This window comes from Eptesicus fuscus, chromosome 25, assembly GCF_027574615.1.
Source record: "Eptesicus fuscus isolate TK198812 chromosome 25, DD_ASM_mEF_20220401, whole genome shotgun sequence".
Lineage (NCBI taxonomy): Eukaryota > Metazoa > Chordata > Mammalia > Chiroptera > Vespertilionidae > Eptesicus > Eptesicus fuscus.
In genome coordinates this window covers 5,156,445-5,179,061 of record NC_072497.1, presented here as the reverse complement: position 1 = coordinate 5,179,061, position 22,617 = coordinate 5,156,445, and the positions used below count along the sequence as shown (strand labels likewise).

The 22,617-nt window shown below is 58.3% G+C and overlaps 2 protein-coding genes across 3 annotated transcripts in view; one reads left to right on the top strand and one right to left on the bottom strand.

The window, feature by feature from the left end:
* ACAN (aggrecan) overlaps window positions 1-10,347 on the top strand; it is a 36,974-nt gene extending 26,627 nt beyond the window's left edge. The window contains exons 14-19 of the mRNA XM_054713329.1: window positions 1,379-1,492; window positions 5,374-5,532; window positions 6,431-6,513; window positions 7,560-7,704; window positions 9,211-9,393; window positions 10,247-10,347. Of these exons, the coding sequence (XP_054569304.1) occupies window positions 1,379-1,492; window positions 5,374-5,532; window positions 6,431-6,513; window positions 7,560-7,704; window positions 9,211-9,393; window positions 10,247-10,347 (785 nt within the window). The remainder of the gene's footprint in view (window positions 1-1,378; window positions 1,493-5,373; window positions 5,533-6,430; window positions 6,514-7,559; window positions 7,705-9,210; window positions 9,394-10,246) is intronic.
* A 2,707-nt stretch (window positions 10,348-13,054) lies between these two features.
* Window positions 13,055-20,901, bottom strand: HAPLN3 (hyaluronan and proteoglycan link protein 3). Of its 2 annotated transcripts, none has more exons than XM_054713306.1 (6): window positions 20,675-20,901; window positions 19,357-19,476; window positions 18,974-19,130; window positions 16,466-16,834; window positions 14,455-14,757; window positions 13,055-13,498 (listed from the first exon to the last, which is right to left on the bottom strand). In XM_054713306.1, exons 3-6 carry the CDS (start codon window positions 19,098-19,100, stop codon window positions 13,209-13,211), a joined length of 1,089 nt encoding a protein of 362 aa, XP_054569281.1. In that variant the 5' UTR covers window positions 19,101-19,130; window positions 19,357-19,476; window positions 20,675-20,901; the 3' UTR covers window positions 13,055-13,208. The 2 variants fall into 2 exon arrangements, with proteins under 2 accessions (XP_054569281.1, XP_054569282.1); XM_054713307.1 differs by having other exon boundaries at window positions 20,786-20,901.
* Between the last annotated feature and the right edge of the window lie 1,716 nt (window positions 20,902-22,617).

The window sequence follows — 22,617 nt, the reverse complement described above, 5'->3', positions numbered from 1 at the left end:
AACACAAACAAGATGGCCTGGGGCAGTGGTCGGCAAACTCATTCGTCCACAGAGCCAAATACCAACAGGACAACGATTGACATTTCTTTGGAGAGCCACATTTTTTTTTTAATATATTTTTATTGATTTTTTACAGAGAGCAAGGGAGAGGGATAGAGAGCTAGAAACATCAATGAGAGAGAAACATCGACCAGCTGCCTCCTGCACACCCCCTACCAGGGATGTGCCCGCAACCAATGTACATGCCCTTGACCGGAATCGAACCTGGGACCCTTCAGTCCGAAGGCCGACGCTCTATCCACTGAGCCAAACCGGTTTCGGCAAGAGAGCCACATTTTTTAAACTTAAACTTCTTCGAACGCCACTTCTTCAACATAGACTCGCCCAGGCCGTGGTGTTTTGTGGAAGAGCCACACTCCAGGGGCCAAAGAGCGGCATGTGGCTCGCGAGCCGCGGTTTGCCGACCACGGGCCTGGGGGAAGGTTGAGCTGGGTTTCTGGCTCTCCCCCCCCACCCCCAGCTCCCCAAGAGAACAAGGCTCAGAAGATGCTCCAAAGTCTTACTTACGAAAGACAAGAATGGAGTCTGCAGCCCACAGATGTCCACGGCCCCCACGCACACATCCCATCCTGCCACTTTCTCGTGGTTTCTCACTCTGCACACCTCTCATTCACTCAAGCATCACAAGGCCTTGCTTTGCTCCCCTGGCGCCCAACGACAGAGGAAGCGAGGGTAAAGGAAGACTTAGCCACGCTTCAAGAACTTGACCTTCAGTGTCCTTGCTCAACGCCAGGCCAGACCCCATGGCTTCTTTTTTTTTTTTATTGATTTCAGAGAAGGGAGAGGGAGAGAGAGAAAGAAACATCAGTGATGAGAGCGAATCACGGATCGGCTGCCTCCTGCACGCCATCTCCTGGGGATTGAGCCTGCAACCCGGGCATGTGCCCTGAATGGGAATCGAACCGTGACCTCCTGGTGCGTAGGTCGACGTTCAACCACTGAGCCACGCTGGCCGGGCCCCACGGCTTCTGGAAAGAGTCTCAAGAGAAGGCATCTTGGAGGTACTCATCGCTCACTCTCCCCAAGAGGCATTTGGCTTTAGAAGCGCCGACTCTCTCACGCGCTTGGAAATCTGGCTCCACGCTCAGCTTGCCCGTCAAGAACCACGTGCATCCAGGGGACCCCTTGCTGGATCTTGGGCTCGGCTCCAGACGGCGGCGACAGCAGCAGCAGCAGCAGCAACGGTTCTCAGGACACCCAGCCACCCCTCCCCGGGCTCAGGAGAGCCGCAGGGCCGGCCGCCCGGAAAGAGGCCCCCGGGCTCGCGAAGCCGGCGTGGCCGGCGGGCGTCCTAACGGTGGCCCTTGGTTTCTTGCAGACATTGATGAGTGCCTCTCAAGCCCTTGTGTGAATGGAGCCACCTGCGTGGACGCCATCGACTCTTTCACATGCTTATGCCTTCCCAGCTACCGAGGGGACCTGTGTGAGATCGGTACGGCCGGCCGTCTCGGCTTCAGCTAATGTCGCTAACCGCTGCGCCCCCTCCTCCTCCCCCCTCACCCTCCCCTGCTAACCACAGGCTCCGGGCCCTGACCGGGGCCCCCACGGTCCATCCAAGAGAGCCGGTGCGGGAACCATGGCGAGACGTCCACCCCAACTCACCCCCACGCTTTCTGTTGCTGTCCCCTCCTCTGGGGCAGCGGCTGATCTGAGCACAGGAGAGACGGGCCTGGCCGGGCCGGCCTGCACTTTGGAATGTGGGGCTCTGGGTGGCCTTTATTTTATTTTAATATATTTTTATTGATTTCAGAGAGGGAGAGAGAGAGAGAGAGAGAAACATCAATGGTGAGAGAGAATCATTGACCGGCTGCCTCCTGCACGCCCCACATTGGGGATCGAGCCCACAATCTGGGCATGTGCCCTGACCGGGAATCGAACCGTGACCTCTTGGTTCACAGGTCGACACTCAACCACTGAGCCACGCCGGCCGGGCTTATTTTAATATATTTTTATTGATCTCAGAGAGGAAGGAAGAGAGAGAGATAGAAACATCAACAGTGAGAGAGAATCATGGATCGGCTGCCTCCTGCACGCCCCACACTGGGGATTGAGCCCGCAACCCTGGGCATGTGCCCTGACCGGGAATCGAACTGTGACCTCCTGGTTCATAGGTCAATGCTCAGCCGCTGAGCCACGCTGGCTGGGCTCTGGGAGACTTTTAAAACACTCAATTTTTCCCTAGCTAGGTTGGCTCAGTGGGTAGAGCATCAGCCTGTGAACTGAAGGGTCCCGGGTTTCATTCTGGTCAAGGGCACATGCCCAGGTTGCAGGCTCGATCCCCAGTAGGGGGCGTGCAGGAGGCAGCCAATCCATGATTCTCTCTCATCGTTGATGTTTCTCTCTCTCTCTCCCCCTCTCCCTTCCTCTCTGAAAGCAACAAAAATATGTTTTAAATAAATACTAAGTAAGTAACACGCTAACCTCCTCAGGGCTTCCAGGCCCACGGGTGATGCCACCGTCAAGGTCGGTGCACACCTCAGACTAAGAGGGCAGAGCCCATTCCGCGCGTTGGCCTTTAAGGAAGCCGTGGGCGGGAGTAACTGATTCTCGCTCAGGTGGACAGCCAGGGATCTTGCTCGCGTGGGCATGCGCCTGAGCCTGGGTCTGCTGCTGTATGGCCCGTGGGACCTCGGGGGCCCCTCCGTGGCATTGGGAGCCACTGGGCCTCACAGGCCAAGCTGCCTTCTTCCCCTTCTTCTCCGGCAAGAGCTGCGGTTTGCCTGCCTGAGAGCTCCCGCGTCACCCGCATGCCCCGGTCATGCATGAGCAGGGACGGCTGCTGTCACCCTCTCCTCTTCACCATGGTGGCCGATGCCACGACAATGCCACTCCGGCCCACACTTCCTTCTTTCCTTCCTTCCTTCCTCCCCCTGCATAAGGCAAAGGGCTGGCTAGGGAGAACAGAGCCTCAGCGCAAGGGGCGAGAGCTGAGTTTCATCTCTTGGGCCTTGCCTGTCCCTCTGCTTCTGCACGTGTGCCAGGCTCTGCCAGGGGAGCTGCGTGCCAGGCCGAGCCCCCCCGCCCCGCTCCCTCACCAGGGCCCCCTATCCTGGCTCTCAGGGCCGTCCCAGCTCAGAATGGGGGAGATGAGAATTATGGTTGCTCATAGCAATGGGGCCCATAGAGAACTGGAAGTGTTCAGGGGCTTAAAACCATTTTCTTTTAACCTATTTTTATGGATTTCAGAGAGGAGAGAGAGAGAGAGAAACATCCATGATGAGAGAGAATCATGGATCGGCTGCCTCCTGCACGCCCCCTCCTGGGGATCAAGCCCGCAACCCAGGCATGTGCCCTGACCGGGACTCGAGCTGTGACCTCCTAGTTCATAGGTCAACGCTCAACCCCTGAGCCACGCCGGCTGCGCAAAAACCACGTTTAATGCGCTCTCAGGGTGGACGTCCCAGAAGCGTGCAGAAAGCAGCGGGAGCTCCTGGGCAGTCTCCCTTCGGTCCTAAGCCGTGTGGGGGGGCAGTAGGATCGCATGTTCCCCGGAGGCATTGCCAAGGTCGGGGGAACGTAAGGCGTCTGCCAGGAAAGGCCCGCGTCCTCCTCCCTGCAGCCTCCCATCCCCCCCTTTCACCCCAAGTCCCCAAGACATCGGTGCATGGCGTCCCGGCTGGGGTGGGAGAAGAGAGGTATAAGGATTTTCTCCACAGGATGCCATCGTATTTGTCATCGGAGAGAAGGGTCTGGAAGGTCCATACGGACCACAGCTCTCGGGCGCCAGGCTGGGAGAGGGGGGGTGTCCTGTGGGCGTGGAGGCGGGGCCCTCCCAGGACTTTGGATGGAGCCAGAGCCGCCCAGCTGGGCCCTGGGGGCGGGCACCCAGCTAAGCAGGGCAGCATTTCCTGTCCCGTTCCATCCTGAGCCCACACCACCCCCAGGCCCTCATGCCTGGGCTCTGGTCCCCCTGCTTCCCCCACTCCCAGCCCCCCTGGAACGCTGTGGCTGCTTCCTCCTCCCCGCCCCCCCCCCCAGGCCTCCATCCTGCATGCATGGCCCTGCCTCTCCAGGATCAGCTGCTTGTTTCAGCTGGACCCTCAAACACTGAGGTGGCCCAAGAATGGACCCCACAGCCAGCCCTGGAGTGGCGTGGGCGCTGCACCTGCTCTGAGGCCTCCACGCCTTCTTTCCAGACCTTTCCCCGGGGGGCATTGCCCTCGGGGAGCAGCGGCACCCTCCTCAGCCCCCCTGCTGCTCCGCCTCTTACTTCTCAGCCTGCTGGCCTCCCACTCTCTCCGCTCTTCCCACCGGCCACGCCTGCACCCCTCCATCCTGAGTCTCCTTCCCCTCGGAACTGGTCCTCTCTCCCTGGGAGGCTGCCCAGGGCCGCGGGGCATGTTCACCTGGGGGACCCCGGGCAAAAGGGAAGACGGGGTCTCGGAATTCCCTCCGCCCGGCGGCGCTGTGCCCGGCTCTCTCGGAGCGGAAGGGGGAGCCCTCACGGGCAGCATCCGCCAGTTTCCGAGGGAGAACACTCCCATCCGGGGCCCATTGAAAGCGGCCACGGTGATGTGGCCGGAGGCAGAGTTGGGAAGACACATGCATCAAGGCTCTCCCATGCCTGAGAGCCAGCGTCAGCACCCCCTGCCCCCTCCCCCCTCTGCCTGTCCATCCCCCAGGCTGCCCCGGGAGCTCCACACCAGCCCCTCCTCCAGAACTCAGAGCCCGTGACCCACAGAGCTTTGGGGGGGGACGAGGAGACGCTCTTCCCCGCCCCTCACCTGCCACCGAGAGAGAAAACCAAAAGCCGGGACCCCTGGGTTGCCTGCTTGGCCCTTTAAGAGGGAGACACCATGTGCTGAGCTAGAGCCAGCTCGGACGGACGGACGGACGGACGGACGGACGGACGGACGGACTCGCAGCTCTGCGTCCTCTTTGGACCCAAAGCAGACTTATTTCTGCTCCTCTGTCCCCACCCCCAGGCTCCCCTCATGCCCCCAGCTCTGCCTCCTGCTGCCACCGCCTTCACACACCTCCCCGCCATCCCCTCTCTCCCCAGAGACCCTCAGAGCCTCAAGGCTTCCCTCCACCCCCAGAGCAAGCAGTGACAGGAGAGAAGCTGGGGGGGCGCCCGAAAGAGGGAAGGATCCCTGGCTTTTCTCAGAGGGCGGGAACCTGCACGCAGGGCCCAGGAGGGGGCCAGGCCTCCCTGGCTTCCACCCTGAGCCCCCATCCAGCTGGGCCTCTCCCCGCCTTTGAAGGGGTGACATCAAAGGCAGGGTGAACCCAGGCATTGATGCCAGGAGGCTGGCGGCCTCGGCCCCTCCCGTCAAGTCCCTCCTTCCCCCCCTCCCCCCACCTGTGTTGCAGACCAGGCGCTGTGCGAGGAGGGCTGGACCAAGTTCCAGGGCCACTGCTACCGCCACTTCCCGGAGCGCGAGAGCTGGGTGGACGCCGAGAGCCGCTGCCGCCAGCAGCAGGCGCACCTGAGCAGCATCGTCACCCCCGAGGAGCAGGAGTTCGTCAACAGTGAGTGCGCTGGGGTCTCCGGCCCCAGGGGAAAGGGGCTGGGAGCCAGCAAACTGGGACCCAGCGAGGCTGAAGGGGTGGGGGCTGGGGTGGGGGGCAGGGAGGGCGGAAAGGGCTTCCCCCAGCCTGAGAGAGGACAGAGGAGTCTTTGGGGCCACTGGCTCCTGCTGCACCCAGGACAGCCCAGCATCTCTCAGAGTCAGCCCCCTGCCCTGGCCGGTGTGGCTCCGTGGATAGAGCATCTGCCTGCGGACTGAAGGGTCCCAGGTTCGATTCCGGTCAAGGGCACATGCCCGGGTTTCAGGCTCAATCCCCAGTGGGGGGCGTGCAAGAGGCAGCCGATCAATGATTCTCTCTCATCATTGATGTTTGTCTCTCTCTCCCTCTCCCTTCCTCCCGGAAATTAATAAAAATGTACTTTAAGCCCTAACCGGTTTGGCTCAGTGGATAGAATGTTGGCCTATGGACTCCAGGGTCCCAGGTTCAATTCCGGTCAAGGGCCTGGACCTTGGTTGCGGGCACATCCCCCAGTAGGAGGTGTGCAGGAGGCAGCTGATCGATGTTTCTCTCTCATCGATGTTTCTAACTCTCTATCCCTCTCCCTTCCTCTCTGTAAAAAAAAAAAAATCAATAAAATAAACATTTTTTTAAATGTACTTTAAAAAGAAAAATCAGCCCCAGAGTAACCCCTTGGCTGTCACCAGCCCATGCCAGCTGGGGGCGGTGGTGGTAGGCACTCCCCGCATGCGTGTGCCCTTGTCCGGACCTCGGAAGCAGGTGGCATGCTCCTGGGAGGGCACCCACGTCCCGCCACCCCTGTCCCCGCTGCCTCTGTGAGCTCCGGTGTCTGAGACATCCCCGGGGTGCTTCCACCCCAACGCCCGTGTCCTCTCCGCAGGCAATGCTCAGAACTACCAGTGGATCGGCCTGAACGACAGGAGCATCGAAGGGGACTTCCGCTGGTCAGATGGACACTCCCTGGTGGGTTCTGCCAGGGGCCCGGCAGTGTGGGCGGCCCCGAGGAGCGGGGGATAGAGACCCCAGAGAGAGACGCATTCCAGCCACATCCAGAGCAGCTGCTGCTCCAGGCACTCAGGGCGGGGGCGGGGCGGGGGGGAAGGAGGGGTAGTGTCTCGCTCATCTCGGCCTTCCACCACCAGCCCAGGGCTGGACGCGGTGAGCGAATGACCCCATGAGGGAAGGAGGAGGGCAGTGAATGAATGAAGGCAAACCGCCCCGAGAGACGTATGGAAGCTTTAGAGGGCGCCTTGGCCCACAAAGGACTCGCGTGGACTCAGGCCACAGACAGACAGACAGACAGCACCGTAGTCGCCAGATGAACGACACACATAGTACATGCTCTGCCCTCGGGGAGTTCAAGTTGCTCAGGCGTCCCAGAAGGCTTCCCGGCCCGGCCGGTGTGGCTCAGTGGTTGAGCATCAACCTATGAACCAGGGGGTCACGGTTCGACCCCCAGTCAGGGCACATGCCCAGGTTGCGGGCTGGATCCCCAGGAGGGGGCTGTGCAGGAGGCAGCTGAGCCATGATTCTCTCCCATCATTGATGTTTCTGTCTCTCTCTCCCTCTCCCTTCCTCTCTAAAACCAATAAAAAATATATATATATATCTTTTTTTTTTTAAAGCCCTAGCCAGTTTGGCTCAGTGGATGGAGCATCAGCCTGTGGACCAAAGGGTCCTGGGTTTGAATCCGGTCAAGGGCATGTACCTTGGTTGCAGGCTCCTCCTAGGTGTGCAGGCCCTGGTCCGGGCACAAGCAGGAGGCAACCAATCGATGTGTCTCTCTCACATCGATGTTTCTCTGTGTCTCCCCCTCCCTCCCACTCTCTAAAAATCAATGGAAAAATATCCTCGGGTGAGGATTAACGAGAGAGAGAGAGAGAGAGAAGAGAGAGAGAGAGAGAGGAGATGCCGCTGGGGCGTGACGGGAGAGAGAGTGGGGGGGTCAGGCCAACCAAGCCACGTGGCTTCTGTGCCCGCCTCACCCCCTCCCCCGCTCCCACCCACAGCAATTTGAGAACTGGCGCCCCAACCAGCCGGACAACTTCTTCGCCTCCGGGGAGGACTGCGTGGTGATGATCTGGCACGAGAAGGGCGAGTGGAACGACGTGCCCTGCAATTACCACCTGCCCTTCACGTGTAAGAAGGGCACAGGTAAGCCGGCCAGGGAGGGCCCAGGCGGGAGGAAGCAGGACTTCGGGGTCCAGCCCTGGCCGGTGTGGCTCCGTGGACAGAGCGTCAGCCTGCGGACGGGAGGGTCCCGGCTTCGATTCCCGTCGAGGGCACGTATACCCTGGTGGCTCCATCCCCGGGCCTGGTCGAGGCGCGTTTAGGTGGCAACCAATCGATGTGTCTCTCTCACCTCGATGTTTCTCTCTCTGTATGTCTCTCCCCCTCCCTTCCACTCTCTCTCAAAATCAATGGGAAGCCATGGCCAGTTTGGCTCAGTGGATAGAGCGTCGGCCTGCGGACTGAAAGGTCCCAGGTTCGATTCCGGTCAAGGGCATGTACCTGGGTTGCGGGCACATCCCCAGTGGGGGGTGTGCAGGAGGCAGCTGACCGATGTTTCTCTCTCATCAATGTTTCTAGCTCTCTATCCCTCTCCCTTCCTCTCTGTAAAAAATCAATAAAATACATTTTTTAAAAAAAACACAAGAGCCCCCCTAAGTCCCCCTCTGACTTGCAGAAGACCAAAGAAAACCAAGCAACACTTTAAAAGAAAAGCAGTGACACTCTTTAATATGCCGGTTGACTCAGGGAAAAACTTCCCAAATCTGAGTGAAGAAACATGCAGGAGTCTTCTCTTTAGATCTCCCTCCCTGGGGGTCTTTGCCCCGCAAATATGGATTATGCTTCCGGTCCTTTTCGCGGGGTTTGCAAGAAGGCCCCCAGGTGTTGGGGGTGTCCAGGCCATATCGGATGGTCTGGCCTGGCGCCAGCATTAATAACCACCCCCACTGGGGCCAGTGCACTGTTCACAGTGTTAGGGCCTCTGTACCAGGTTCTGCAAGACCAGATTCTGGGAAGGAGGCAGTGACTTCATTATAGGTTATCAAGAACGTACACTGAGCCGAAACCGGTGTGGCTCAGCGGATAGAGCGTCGGCCTGCGGACGGAAGGGTCCCGGGTTCGATTCCGGTCAAGGGCATGTGCCTTGGTTGCGGGCGCGTCCCCAGTGGGGGGCGTGCAAGAGGCAGCTGACTGATGTTCCTCTCTCATCGATGTTTCTAACTCTCTATCCCTCTCTCTTCCTCTCTATAAAAAAATCAATAAAAATATATTTAAAGCCGAAACCGGTTTGGCTCAGTGGATAGAGCGTCAGCCTGTGGACTGAAGGGTCCCAGGTTCGATTCCGGTCAAAGGCACGTACCTTGGTTGAGGCCACATCCCCAGTGGGAGGTGTGCAGGAGGCAGCTGGTTGATGTTTCTCTCTCTTTAATGTTTCTAACTCTCTATCCCTCTCCCTTCCTCTCTGTAAAAAATCAATAAAATATAGAAAATATATATTTTTTTTTAAAAAAGAAAAAAGAACGTACACAGAGCTTGCTGGCCTGGATTCAGATCGCTAGCCCCCCACACACACACACACACATATCAGGGTTACGTTGGCATTAGCCCTTTTTAGCCTTCTCGTGACGGGTGTCTGCCCCCCCCCCCCAGTGGCCTGCGGAGAGCCCCCCGTGGTGGAGCACGCCAGGACGTTCGGCCAGAAGAAGGAGCGCTACGAGATCAGCGCGCTGGTGCGGTACCAGTGCACCGAGGGCTTCGTCCAGCGCCACGTGCCCACCATCCGGTGCCTGCCCAGCGGGCACTGGGAGGAGCCTCGCATCACCTGCACAGACCGTGAGCGCCGCCCCCCCCCCCCTGGCCGCCGGGCGCCGCGCGGCAGCCCGCCCCCGTGTCCCCCTTCCTGGCCCCGGAGCACCAAAGTGCTGGCCCTCTCCTGGGGGGACCCCACACCCTCACGGGCAGCACCGTCTGTGGGCAAGGGCACCAGTCCCCGCCCCCCCTGCCCGGCCCCAGGGACAGAGGAGAAAGCAGGCAGCCTGCTCCCCTTTTCAACCCCAGCCGGAGCCCCTTAGCCCAAGTGGGTTCAAGAAAACTCAGAAGGGCCCTAGCTGGTTTAGCTCAGTGGGTAGAGCATCGACCTGCGGACTGAAGGGTCCCAGGTTCGATTCCGGTCAAGGGCATGTACCTTGGTTGCGGGCACATCCCCAGTAGGGGGTGTGTAGGAGGCAGCTGATTGGTTTTTCTCTCTCATCGATGTTTCTAACTCTCTATCCCTCTCCCTTCCTCTCTAAAAAAATCAATAAAATATATTTTTTTTTAAAAAAAAGAAAGAAAGAACATTCAGACAGGCCCTAGCTGGTTTGGCTCAGTGGGTAGAGCATCAGCCTGCGGACTGAAGGGTCCCGGGTTCGATTCCTGATCAGGGCACACGCCCGGGTTGTGGGCTCGATCCCCCAGTAGGCGGCGTGCAGGAGGCAGCCGATCCATGATTCTCTCTCATCATGGATGTTTCTCTCTCTCTCTCCCTCTGCCTTCCTCTCTCTGAAATCAATAAAAATATGTTTAAAAGAAAAAGAAAACTCAGAAGGTAGAAAAAAACCTTCCCTAGCCTCGGCCTCTGCAGGGAGCGGGCGGGCAGGACAGGGAGGGGCCGGGCCGGGCCCCGTTTTTCCGGGGGTTCACCCAGGCTGTTCCCTCTCCCTTCCCCCAGCCGCCACCTACAAGCGCCGACTACAGAAGCGGAGCTCCCGGGCCCCCCGGAGGAGGCGCCCCAGCACCGCCCACTGAGGCGCCCAGGCCGCGCCCTGGATGCTGAGCCCAGAGCCTTGCAGGCCGACGCCCCCTCGGATGGTGTCCTCTTCTCGTCGCTTTCTGCCGTCTTAAGGAATTCCATGAAAGAAGGAACAAGTGAAATCCCACAGTGTGTATGCACCCACCCCCACCCACCCCCCCCCCAACGGCCAAAAACACGCATTTGACTCCCCCCACCCACCCACCCACCCCCCCCCAAAAAAAAAACCATGCCAAAGCAAAGCAGACGTATTGTAACCCGTGGACCGAGTGTAGAGATTTCTCGATTCTCCCGTTGTGCCTTTCCGGGGACCAGTGCAGGGACAGGGAGCAGGGAGGGGTTAAGTTAAATAAAGAAGATTATTTTCTGTTTGCTGACTTTATCCAAGAGCAGTGCAATCAATCGTTGGTTCTTTGACCTCCAGGGAGAGCTAGGGAGGAGGGAGGAGGGGCAGGAGGAGCTGGGAGGGCAGAGGCCCAGGCCGTGAAGAACCGGGAGCCACAGCTGAATGTATGGGACGAACCGAGGGCTGAGGGCAGCTCCGTCCCTGCGGGGAGCCCGCAGGAGGGAGCCAGCCGGGACCCTCCAAGGGTCCCTCTTCCGTCCGTCCGTCCGTCCGTCCGCCCGGCGTCCCCTCACCTGGTCTGCCACCCTAGCCCGTGTCATCTCTCTCGGCAGGGCTGGGTGGGGGCACCTCCCCCTTCCCAGTGGGAGCGCCCCCCGCCCCTCCCCCTCCCTCCCCCGCCCCCGGGACCGTGCAGGCACCAGGGTTCCGCGCACCTATTTATATTTTTGAAAATTGAAGATTATGATAATTATAATAATAAAGACATTGGAAGAGATCTATTTCTTTCCCCTTCTTTTTTTTTTTTTTTTTTAATTGAAAGAGGTAACCGTGGTCTAGGGTCTACTGAAGGGGGCCTTAGGACGGGTAGCGCGGGGGGGGGGGGGGGGGGGGGGGCGGGGGACCGGTCAAATAACCCCAAACGGGTGGGAATCCTATCTGTTCAGAGAGCCTGGGACAGTCTCTGCTTTAATTTTGCAAGAGCACAGGTGGGATGGATGGAGAGAGAGAGAGAGAGAGAGAGAGAGAGAGAGAGAGAGAGAGAGAGAGTGTGTGTGTGTGTGTGTGTGTGTGTGTGAGAGAGAGAGAGAGAGAGAGAGAGAGAGAGAGAGAGAGAGACAGTGGATGGGTCACTTCCCATAGTTGGTCCTTTAAAAAAAAAAAAAAAAAACTAGCCGAAACCGGTTTGGCTCAGTGGATAGAGCATCGGCCTGCGGACTGAAGGGTCCCAGGTTCGATTCCAGTCAAGGGCATGTACCTTGGTTGCGGGCACATCCCCAGTAGGAGGTGTGCAGGAGGCAGCTGATCGATGTTTCTCTCATCACACATCCCCAGTGGGGGGTGTGCAGGAGGCAGCTGATCGATGTTTCTCTCTCATCGATGTTTCTGACTCTCTATCCCTCTCCTTTCCTCTCTGTAAAAAATCAATAAAATATATATTTTTTAAAAAAAAGAAAAAAAACTTATTTTTTATTTATTTTTATTTTGTATTGATTTCAGAGAGGAAGGAAGAGGGAGAGAGAGAGAAACATCAATGATGAGAGGGAATCGTGGATCAGCTGCCTCCTGCACATCCCCCACTCTGGATCAAGCCCCCTGACGGGGAATCGAACCGTGACCTCCTGGTTCATAGGTCGACGCTCAACCACTGAGCCACACCGGCCGGGCGCATCGCTGGTCCTTTGATGTCACACTTTGCTCCCATGGAGGAGCCGGTTTGGTGGAACGCGTAGAACGTGACGCAGAGCGGGACAGAGGAGGGCTGGAGGAGGAGGGAGGGCGTCACAGCACCATGAATTGTCCCCAGAAAAAGCACACGCACCGAATTGGGGGGGAACTGAGAACAAAACACAGACTCTGAACTAAGAGAGGGGAACTGAGGGGGGGCCATCCCTCCCGTCCCTGGGACCTCACTCAGGAGCCGGGGGCCCCGTCCAGCCCTAGCCCCTCACAGGGACAGGAGTCTGCAAAGGTCAAAGCCCAGCTCAGAGCCCCTGGATGCGCCCCCCCCCCGACCCCCCAGGCTGAGGCGGAGGGAGAGGGGCAGCCCCCATGCCCTGGTCCCTGCGTCACTGCCCACTCTGGGCATCAGAGTCCTCAGAGCCACAGACCTCAAATGTCCCAGAGAAAAGGGGTACAGGGAGCCTTGGGGTGTCCACCTGAGCAAAGGGAGGATTTGGGATCTGTTGGCTTTTACAAAAACAGTAATTTTTTTAAAAATATATTTTATTGATTTTTTTTACAGAGGAAGGGAGAGGGACAGAGAGCTAGAAACATCGATGAGAGAGAAACATCGATCAGCTGCCTCCTGCACACCCCCCTACTGGGGATGTGCCCACAACCAAGGTACATGCCCTTGACCCGAATCGAACCTGGGACCCTTTCAGTCTGCAGGCTGACGCTCTATCCACTGAGCCAAGCCGGTTAGGGCAGTAATTTATTTATTTTTTTTTTAATTTAAGTTGAGCCCAGCCAGCATGGCTCAGTTGCTTGAGTGTTGACCCAGGAACCAAGAGGTCATGGTTCGATTCCCAGTCAGGGCACATGCCCGGGTTGCAGGCTCCATCCCCAGCAGGTGGCGTGCAGGAGGCAGCCGATCCATGATTCTCTCTCATTGTTGATGTTTCTCTCTCTCTCTCTCTCTCTCTCCCTCTCCCTTCCTCTCTGGAATAAAAAAAAATTTTTTTTTAATTTAAGTTGAGAAGTATAAAAACAATAGGGAACATGATCCACTTAGTAAAGACGGCTGTGAGGGGGCGGGGTGTGCAGGCAGGCACAGAGCTGGGGCCGGCTCTAGCGAGGGGGACGGTAACAGTAGACACCATAGTTGCGGCTCTGAGGGTCTGGGAAGCCGAAGCTTCGGACCCCGGGCTCCAGGGGCCCGCAGGCGGGACGTGGGTGAGCCACGGGGTAGCGGGCACTGCCATCGGCCAGCCAGCCGGCGTCGCAGCGGTCCAGGCCGCGGAACTTCCAGGCGGCAAAGAGCTGGCCCACCGTGGCGATCTGGGCGCCGTCTTCCCGGCAGGCCGCCTTGGCCTCTGAGAGGGTCAGCTTCTCGGGGTGCTCCAGGTAGTACACGTGCCCTGTGGGAAAGTGGGGTGTGAGGGCTGGGCAGCGGAGGGGACAGCCGGACCTGCAGCACCGTCTGCCGTCCAGACATCACTCACTCCCCAGACCCCAAAGATCTGTCTACTCTCTGAGCCCAGGGAGCCCCCGTGGGCTCTGACCTCTCTGGGCCTCAGTTTCCTCATCTGTAAAAGGAGGGTATTGCCCTAGCCCCGTGGTCGGCAAACTGCGGCTCGCGAGCCACATGCGGCTCTTTGGCCCCTTGCGTGTGGCTCTTCCACAACATACCACGGCCTGCGCGAGTCTGTTTTGAAGAAGTGGCGTTCGAAGAAGTTTAAGTTTAAAAAATGTGGCTCTCCAAAGAAATGTCAATCGTTGTCCTGTTGATATTTGGCTCTGTGGACTAATGAGTTTGCCGACCACTGGGCTAGGGCAATAAAAATACATTTATATATATATATATATATATATACACACACACACACACACACACACACACACAGTATTTGCAATTGCAGTTAGGACTTGTCTGGAAAGTCCAGTCTACACACGCCCCCTTTCTCAAGATCCTTCATGCAATCACATCTGCAAAGTTCATTTTGCCATATAAGGCCACACTCGGGGATTAGGATCTAGATATTTTGGGGAGCCATTCTTTAGCCTACACACCCCTTTCCTCTGGAATTTATTGTGCTGCCCAAGCACTGCTTGAATGAGATTCAAGGAAACTTCTTAATCTTCACACACTTGGGGCCTTAAGATGTTTACTTTGCTCGTGATTCCATGGGTAGGCAGTTTGGCCTGGATCACTCACGTGCCTGCAAAGCCACAGTGGACACGGGGAGGGGTGCAGCACTGTGGCCATTCTCGCCAGGTAGAGGTGCCTCAGGGCGGGCAGAGGGCCCCCCCCCGCCCCCCGCAGAGCCCAGGTGCTCCCCGCCACCCACAGGCGGTGCTGGGCCACCCCACTCACCCCTGAGGGCAGGGGCGAAGCAGAACACGTCATAGCGGTGCAAGCGGCGGTGGCGGGGCCCGTAGCTGCGCACGCCGGGCGCCAGGCCCAGGCCGCCGCAGGGCCCCCGGGCCAGCGTGATGGGGTACTGCACCGAGGCGTCCTGCAGCCAGCCCGCGTTGCACCAGTGCAGGCCCTCCTCCCAGGCCCGGAACAGCTGCTCGAAGGAGGCCACGGCCGCCTCCTGGGCCTCGCAGGCCTGCTGGGCCTCCTGGAAGTTGAGCTGGTAGCGCCCCTGGGGGGGCTGGTAGGGAAACACCACACCTGGGGAGGAAGGGAAGAGGGCTTGGAGGGGTGGGCCGGAGCCCCGCTGGCGAGAGACCCCAGTCCCCTGCACCCACACCTCCATGGGGACAGATGCTCCCCCGCCCCAAGACACACACAGACCCTCGGAGAAGCCCAGCAAAACTGTCCCCAAGCCCAAGGCAGACGCATCATGACACCTCCTTCCAGAGACAGCCAGCCAACAGCAGCTCTCAGCACACACCTACTGTGTGTTCAAGCAGCCACTGTCACCCTAACTGGTTTGGTTCAGTGGATAGAGCGTCGGCCTGCAGATTGAAGAGTCCCAGGTTCGATTCCGGTCAAGGGCATGTACCTTGGTTGCAGGCACATCCCCAGTAGGGAGGTGTGCGGGAGGCAGCTGATGGATGTTTCTCTCTCATCGATGTTTCTAACTCTCTATCCCTCTCCCTTCCTCTGTAAAAAATCAATAAAATATATATTTTTTAAATAAAATAAAGCAGCCACTGTCAACTTTTTCTGTCTCCTGGCACACATAAACTAGTTACTAAATTTCTGCGGCACACCAAAAACTATATTCCATTTTTTACTGATCTGACCAAAAAATTACGTATAATTTTGATTGATTTGCTACTAATAATAATAGTAATTGCCTACGCTTTTTGCTCCAAAGTGACTTTTTGAAAAATCAGGTACCTAGCGTGGCTGGTGTGGCTCAGCGGTTGAGCATTGACCTAGGAACCAGGAGGACACGGTTCGATTCCCGGTCAGGGCACATGCCCGGGTTGTGGACTTGATCCTCAGTGTGGGGCGTGCAGGAGGCAGATGATCCATGATTCTCTCTCATCATTGATGTTTCTAACTCTCTCTCCCTCTCCCTTCCTCTCTGAAATCAATAAAAATACATTTTTCTTTGCCCTAACCGGTTTGGCTCAGTGGATAGAGCATCGGCCTGTGGACTGAAGGGTCCCAGGTTCGATTCCGATCAAGGGCATATACCTTGGTTGCGGACACATCCCCAGTAGGGGGTATGCAGGAGGCAGCTGATCGATGTTTCTCTCTCATCGATGTTTCTAACTCTCTATCCCTCTCCCATCCTCTCTGTAAAAAATCAATAAAATATATTCTAAAAAATATATATATATATATATATATATATATATATATATTAATGTTTATCTGGTCCTAGCCGGTTTGGCTCAGTGGATAGAGCGTTGGCCTGCGGGCTGAAGGGTCCCGGGTTTGATTCCTGTCAAGGACACATGCCCGGGTTGTGGGCTCGATCCCCAGTAGGGGTCATGCAGGAGGCAGCCGATCAATGATTCTCTCTCATCATTGATGTTTCTCTTTCTTCCTCTGTATCAATAAAAATATATATTTTTAAAAAAAATGTTTATCTGGCCGAAACCGGTTTGGCTCAGTGGATAGGGCGTCGGCCTGCGGACTCAAGGGTCCTGGGTTCGATTCCGGTCAAGGCATATACCTTGGTTGCAGGCACATCCCCAGTAGGGGGTGTGCAAGAGGCAGCTGATCGATGTTTCTCTCTCATCGATGTTTCTGGCTCTCTATCCCTCTCTCTTCCTCTCTGTAAAAAATCAATAAAATATATTTAAAAAAAAAAAAATAAAAAAAAATGTTTATCTGCCTAAAGCACCAAGGTTCGGCTGCTTTCTCAGGACCTCCCCCCCCCCCCGCCCCCCGCATCACGCAGCCCCCCTCGGGGCCTCACCCCGCAGCTCCAGCTCCACCACGCCGCTCTCGTCCTCCAGCCCGTCGATGACCTCACAGCGGTAGCGCCCGGAGTCCTCCAGCCGCAGGTCCCGGATCTCCAGCGACACGTCCCGCGCCCCCGCCTGCCGCAGGTGCACGCGGCCCCGGTAGGCCCCGAAGGCGCGGTGCCGCGGCCCGATGGCCACCAGCACGTCCCGCTCCGGGGCCCCGTTCTCCGACAGCTTCCACCACTTGATGCGCACGGGCCTCTGGGAGGCCAGGGCCGGCGCGTAGTGGTACCGGCAGGGCAGGGTCGCGTTGGCCCCCCGGTGGGAAAACAGGGGGTCCTCAGCCGTCTCCACCACCAGCTTCACGCCATTGAAGAGGCCTGGGGGAGAGGCGGGGACCCCGCTGCAGATCATCTGCACCCCCGCAAGGGTCACCCCATCCTTGTCCCAGCTCCCACCCCCCTCACCCCGCCCCCCCATGTGGCACATGGCGAGAATGGCCACAGTGCTGCACCCCTCCCCGTGTCCACTGTGGCTTTGCAGGCACGTGAGAGATCCAGGCCAAACTGCCGACCCGTGGAATCGCGAGCAAAGTAAACATCTTAAGGCCCCAAGTGTGTGATGATTCAGAAGTTTCCTTAAACCTCATTCAAGCAGTGCTTGGGCAGCACAATAAATTCCAGAGGAAAGGGGTGTGTAGGCTAAAGAATGGCTCCCCAAAATATCTACGTCCTGATCCCCGAGTGCGGCCTTATATGGCAACATGAACGTTGCAGATGCGATTGCATGAAGGATCTTGAGAAAGGGGGCGTGTGTAGACTGGAGTTTCCAGAGGAGTCCTCACTGCAATAGCAAGTACTGTATCTTTTTTTTTTTTTTTAATGTGTTTTTATTGATTTCAGACAGGAAGGGAGAGGGAGAGAGAGAGAGGGAGAGGGAGAGAGAGAGAGGGAGAGAAACATCAATGATTCGAGAGAATCATCCATTGGCTGCCTCCTGCACGCCCCCCACTGGGGATGGAGCCCACAACCCAGCCATGTGCCCTGACCAGCAATCAAACCCTGACCTCCAGGTTCATAGGTCGACGCTCAACCACTGAGCCACACCAGCTGGGGTTCAGTGTGGCTTCTTAAGATTTGTGTGCCCTGCCGAGACCGGTTTGGCTCAGTGGATAGAGCGTCGGCCTGCGGACTCGAGGGTCCCAGGTTCGATTCCGGTCGGGGGCATGTACCTTGGTTGCAGGCGCATCCCCGTGGGGGGTGTGCAGGAGGCAGCTGATCGATGTTTCTCTCTCATCGATGTTTCTAACTCTCTATCCCTCTCTCTTCCTCTCTGTAAAAAATCAATAAAATATATTTAAAAAAAAAAAAAAGATTTGTGTGCCCTGGGCACCTGGCTTGACCCTCTGAGCCTTGGTGTCCTCAACTACGCGATGGAATAACACCTAGCGCCTGCCTTCAGGGCTGCGAGGACAGCTAGCTTCCATTTGGCCCGGTCAGTGCCTGTGCGCTCTGGCTGGTAAACATTTTTATCCTCACCTTTGCCTGCAACAGTTTTTGTGACGATTACATGACATAGTATATAAGGGACCATGAAGCGTGCCTGACGCATAGTAGGTGCGCTAACTAAAAAGTCACCTGCCCAAAGCCACGTAGCTAGTTAAGTGGCAAAATTAAGATGCAAACTCACATCTGTCTAACCCCAAAGCCCCTTCACACTGGGGAGGCCAGGAGAAATGACCTTTTTAGAAATAGATAGGTATATATTTTTATTGATTTCAGAGAGGAAGGGATGGGGGGGAGAGAGAGAGAAATCAATGATGAGAGAGAATCATGGATCAGCTGCCTCCTGCATGATCCCTACTGGGGATCAAGCCTGCAACCCGGGCACGTGCCCTGGCCGGGAATCATAGGTTGATTCTTTTTAGGCTGGATCTTGACAAATTGGCAGGACTTTGGGGAAGTACAAAAAAGCAGAAGTGACCGTCCTTAAGTGCATCTGAGGGGCTCCCAGCACAGAGTCACTGCACCGTCTCTTCTGCTGGTCTCAGGAACTCGGCGGGTGCCAAACCACCATGGCTCAGTGGTTGAGCGTCGACCTCCGAACCAGGAGGTCACGGTTCGATTCCCGGTCAAGGGCACATGCCCGGGTTGCAGGCTTGATCCCGTGTGGGGCGTGCAGGAGGCAGCCGATCCATGATTCTCTCTCCTCATGGATGTCTCTATCATGGTCCCCAGCAGGGGGCGTGCAGGAGGCAGCCGGTCCATGATTCTCTCTCCTCATGGATGTCTCTCTCTCTCTCTCCCTCTCCCTTCCTCTCTAGAAATCAATAAAAATATATATTTTTTTTTTAAAGAAAGAAACGGCACTGGTCTGCTGCAAGGACCCAGGCTGGGAAAAGGCTGCTGGCCCCATGCCCAGTCCCCCATCCCAGCCTGGAACCTCCACGTCACAGCACAGTCCGGGGAGGTCTTGCTCATCCTGAGGAGCAAAAAGGCCGGGCCCAGGATGCCACCCACCTCCGCCGAGGCCCGGGTCCCAGCCGTGGGCACTGCTGGAGTAGTAGAAGCCGTTGTAGAAGGGCAGGCCGGGGACGCACGGCGGCAGCGGGAGCAGCAGGACCAGGAGGAGCAGGCGGCGGCCCATGGCGGCAGCGCCGGCGTGTCCCGGGCAAGGCTGTGGCCGGGCAAATGGGGAGGAAGAGAAAAGCGAGCCGATGAAAGGGGCCCCTCTTCCGAGGGCCGGGACCCCTGGGCTCCAGCACCCACTCATTCTCCCGCCTCCTAAGGGAACTGAGGAGCGCCGTCCACGCCCTGCGCACTGTGCTCCGAGCCTGGGCCTTATTAGCTGTGGGATTCTGGGCAGGTTCCCTCGCTTGTGAAACGGAGACCGCAAAACTCACCTGGGGCCCTAGCCGGTATGGCTCAGTGGATAGAGCGTCGGCCTGCAGACCAGCGGGTCCGGGGTTCGATTCCGGTCAAGGGCACATTCCTTGGTTGCAGGCTCCTCCCCAGCCCCGGCCCTGGTCAGGGTGCGTGCAGGAGGCAAAGCAATCAATGTGTTTCTCTCACGTCGATGTTTCTCTCTGTCTCTCCCTCTCTCTTCCACCCTCTCTAAAAATCAATATCCTCAGATGAGGATGAACAACAACAAAAGAAGACTAAGGCAGAGAGCGCTAGAATACTGCCTGGTAGAGAGGAAGCGCCCCAAAATATCAGTTATTATTGACAAAGAGAAGTCTGACATTACCTCAGGGGCTCTTTCTCCTCTCTCCTTGCCTGGGAGGGAAGCAGCCACCACTGTCTTCTCTTTCCAGCTGGGGAAACTGAGGCCAAGGCTTTCTCTCTGGTGAGCAGGTAGAGCTCAGAGAAAACTCAGGTCTCCTGATGGCCGGGCCTTGGCTTTTGCCCAACACGGCTTTGCCTGGGGACCCCTCCACACGCCAGAATAAACTGAACCCCGACTTGGAAGGCAGATAGATGGAGCCCACCAGAGTGCAAGTCCCCCAGACACCAGCAGGGGGCAGCATTGCCCTGCGGGTCTCCAGCATCCCGCCGCCGGGAGGAATCTGCCTTCGGTGCCCCCTGTTTCGACAAGGCTTAGAAATGCCTTGGAAACCTACGGCCCCGGGAAAGTGGGAGCCGGGGGGTGATTCTTACCAGCCTTCCCAGCCCCGGGGCCCGTGCAGGGGCCCGGGAGAGGGGCCGGGGCGCCTCTCCGTCACCTCCCCTTGCGGCGGGGAGCAGAGGCACACCCGAGGGTCAGCGCTGGCCACCGCCGTCCACATGGGGTCAGAGCTGGGTGAGTCCCAGGCCCCTGCTGTTTCCTTCCTGGGCGCTCACCGGCCCCAAATTCCCCCCTCCGCCCTCCCTGCCCTTTGGGGTCTCAGGGCAGAAACCCCAGGGAACTGAGGCCTGAAACCGACGGACATCCTTTGCGTTTGCCCTGGGGCTGCAGGTCCGCCCGCCCGCCCGCCCGCGGGGTGTCTCCACCCGCACCCCCGGGGTTCTCGTGGCCCCGGACTGAGCGTTCGGCAGCTGCCCCGAGGCTGCAGGGCCTGGACAGGACGGGGTGGGAAGGAGTCGGGCGGCCCCCCGTGGGGACGGGGATGGACCCGGGAGGCGGACCCGGAGGCCCCGGGGTGCGCCCTGATGGTGGCCCTTTGGGGCGCGCACGCGGGTCCCGCCGCGCAGTCGGCTTGCGCCCCGCGCGGCTCTCACCTCCCTGGCGCCCCGAGCGCCCCGCGCCGGTGTTCACAGCCCAGCAGCCCGGCCCCTGCCCCGGAGGCGTGGGGGCCACAGGAGACCCCAATCCCCGAGGGAGGAACGCACCGTCCCCCGCGGCTCCTCGACGGCCCGCGCGCTCAGGGGTGCGCGCTATCCGGGTCCGAGGACACAGGCGGATCGGGGGACCCTGCGTGGCCAGAAAGGAAGCGGCTGCGGACAAACCCCCGCGCTCCCGCCGGGCCTGCCCCTTAAAGGAATACACTCCCCTTTCCCTCCAAGGGCCGGGCCCAAAGGAAGGGGGTGGCCTGCGCTCCAGACTCCGCTGGGGACCACTCCGCACGGCGGGGCTGCTGGCCGGGATGGGAAGGGTGCGTCCGGAGCTGAGGCCGTCACGTCTTGGGGAAGGTGAGTGGGGGGTGGAGGAGCATTTGTAGAGGGGGGGGTCCCATGAGGACGCTCTGGCTGACCCCAAACAGTGCGACTAAGCGGGGCGTAGGACCCCCCTTGGCCCTCGCCCTCCCCCGCGCAGCCCTCTGCAGGTGGGCTTTGCCCGCCCCCACCTTCTGGAGGGTGTTTTTTCCTGTCCCGACCAGCAGGGGGCGTGGGCTGACAGTTTGCTTCCTAAACACACCAAGACCGCTTGCGTGCACACGCATGCATGCATGCCTGCCTGTGTGTTGAGGGGCCAGGGCCGGGAGCGCATCCGAGCAGAGCTGCAGCCACTGGGGAGGGGAGGCCAGGCCTGATGGGCAAAAGGGAGCCAATGACAGCTCCTCTGCGAGGAAGGGATGGCTGACCAGTGTGCAGGATGGGTTGGAGGGGAGGTCCATAGAACACAGGTACCCATCAGGACACTCTTGCAAGCTTCTCTGACAAAGACGCCCAGGGTCTGAGGCTCCCGCGATGGGCCCCCCTTTGCATGGGTACACTCCCTCCCCTAGTCCCCGGGTGGCCATGGAGCCGGCCCTGTTATTGCTGAGGCCCGGAGATCTCATTATTGAACGTTCCTCGGGGCCAGGCTGTCCAGCTTCAGACCTGCGGCTCCTAATCCCTTCACGATGTTTAAACAAGGACCAGCCCTAGCCGGTTTGGCTCAGTGGATAGAGCATCGGCCTGCAAACGGAAGGGTCCTGGGTTCGATTCCGGTCAAGGGCACATACTTTGGTTGCAGGCTCTGGCCCGCCCCCGGTCGGGGCACGCGCAGGAGGCAGCCATTCGATGGTCTCTCACATCGATGTTTCTGTCTCTCCCTCTCCTTTCCACTCTCTCTAAAATGTCAATCCTCAGGTGAGGATTCACCAAAAAAATAAATAAAATAAAAATAAACAAGGACCCTAAAGGAGACCAGACTCCTGGGAGAGGCAGGCCCACAGGCCCGGGTGCTGACAGCCACGGGTGTGGGGAGAGGGAAGGCCCGTTTGGTGACAGCAAAGTGAGTTTCCCGCCCCAGGGAGGGGCAGGGCTGACCAGCCGGTGGGAGTTCAGAGCTGGCTCTGGGGCCCGCAGACAGGACAGGAATAAAGTAAATTCGTGGAGGTGGCTTGTGAGTGGGGGGAGGCTGCCCCCGGGAGAGGAGCCGAGAACAGAAGGGGCCTGGCCCTTGGAGGGAAAGGGGCGTGTATTCCTTTAAGGGGACTGCACAGCCCAGGGTCCCCATCCAAGGCTCGGAGGGACCTCAACGGTGGCTTAGGCCCATGGTCGGCAAACCGCGGCTCGCGAGCCACGTGCGGCTCTTTGGCCCCTTGAGTGTGGCTCTTCCACAAAAAGACCACGGCCTGGGCGAGTCTATGTTGAAGAAGAGGCGTAAGAAGAAGTTGAAGTTTAAAAAATGTGGCTCTCCAAAGAAATGTCCATCGTTGTACCGTTGGTATTTGGCTCTGTGGACTGATGAGTTTGCCGACCCCTGGTTAGGCTCTTCTGGAGCCGTGGTGGCTTTC

What these genes read in the sequence shown, in the direction of transcription:
- HAPLN3 (XM_054713306.1), bottom strand. Translation starts at nt 19,100, where the DNA reads ATGGGCCGCCGCCTGCTCCTCCTGGTCCTGCTGCTCCCGCTGCCGCCG. An exon ending in GGACCCGGGCCTCGGCGGAG is followed by an intron (nt 16,835 to 18,973) that starts GTGGGTGGCATC and finishes CCTCTCCCCCAG; the next exon opens with GCCTCTTCAATGGCGTGAAG. An exon ending in GGTGGAGCTGGAGCTGCGGG is followed by an intron (nt 14,758 to 16,465) that starts GTGAGGCCCCGA and finishes CTTCCTCCCCAG; the next exon opens with GTGTGGTGTTTCCCTACCAG.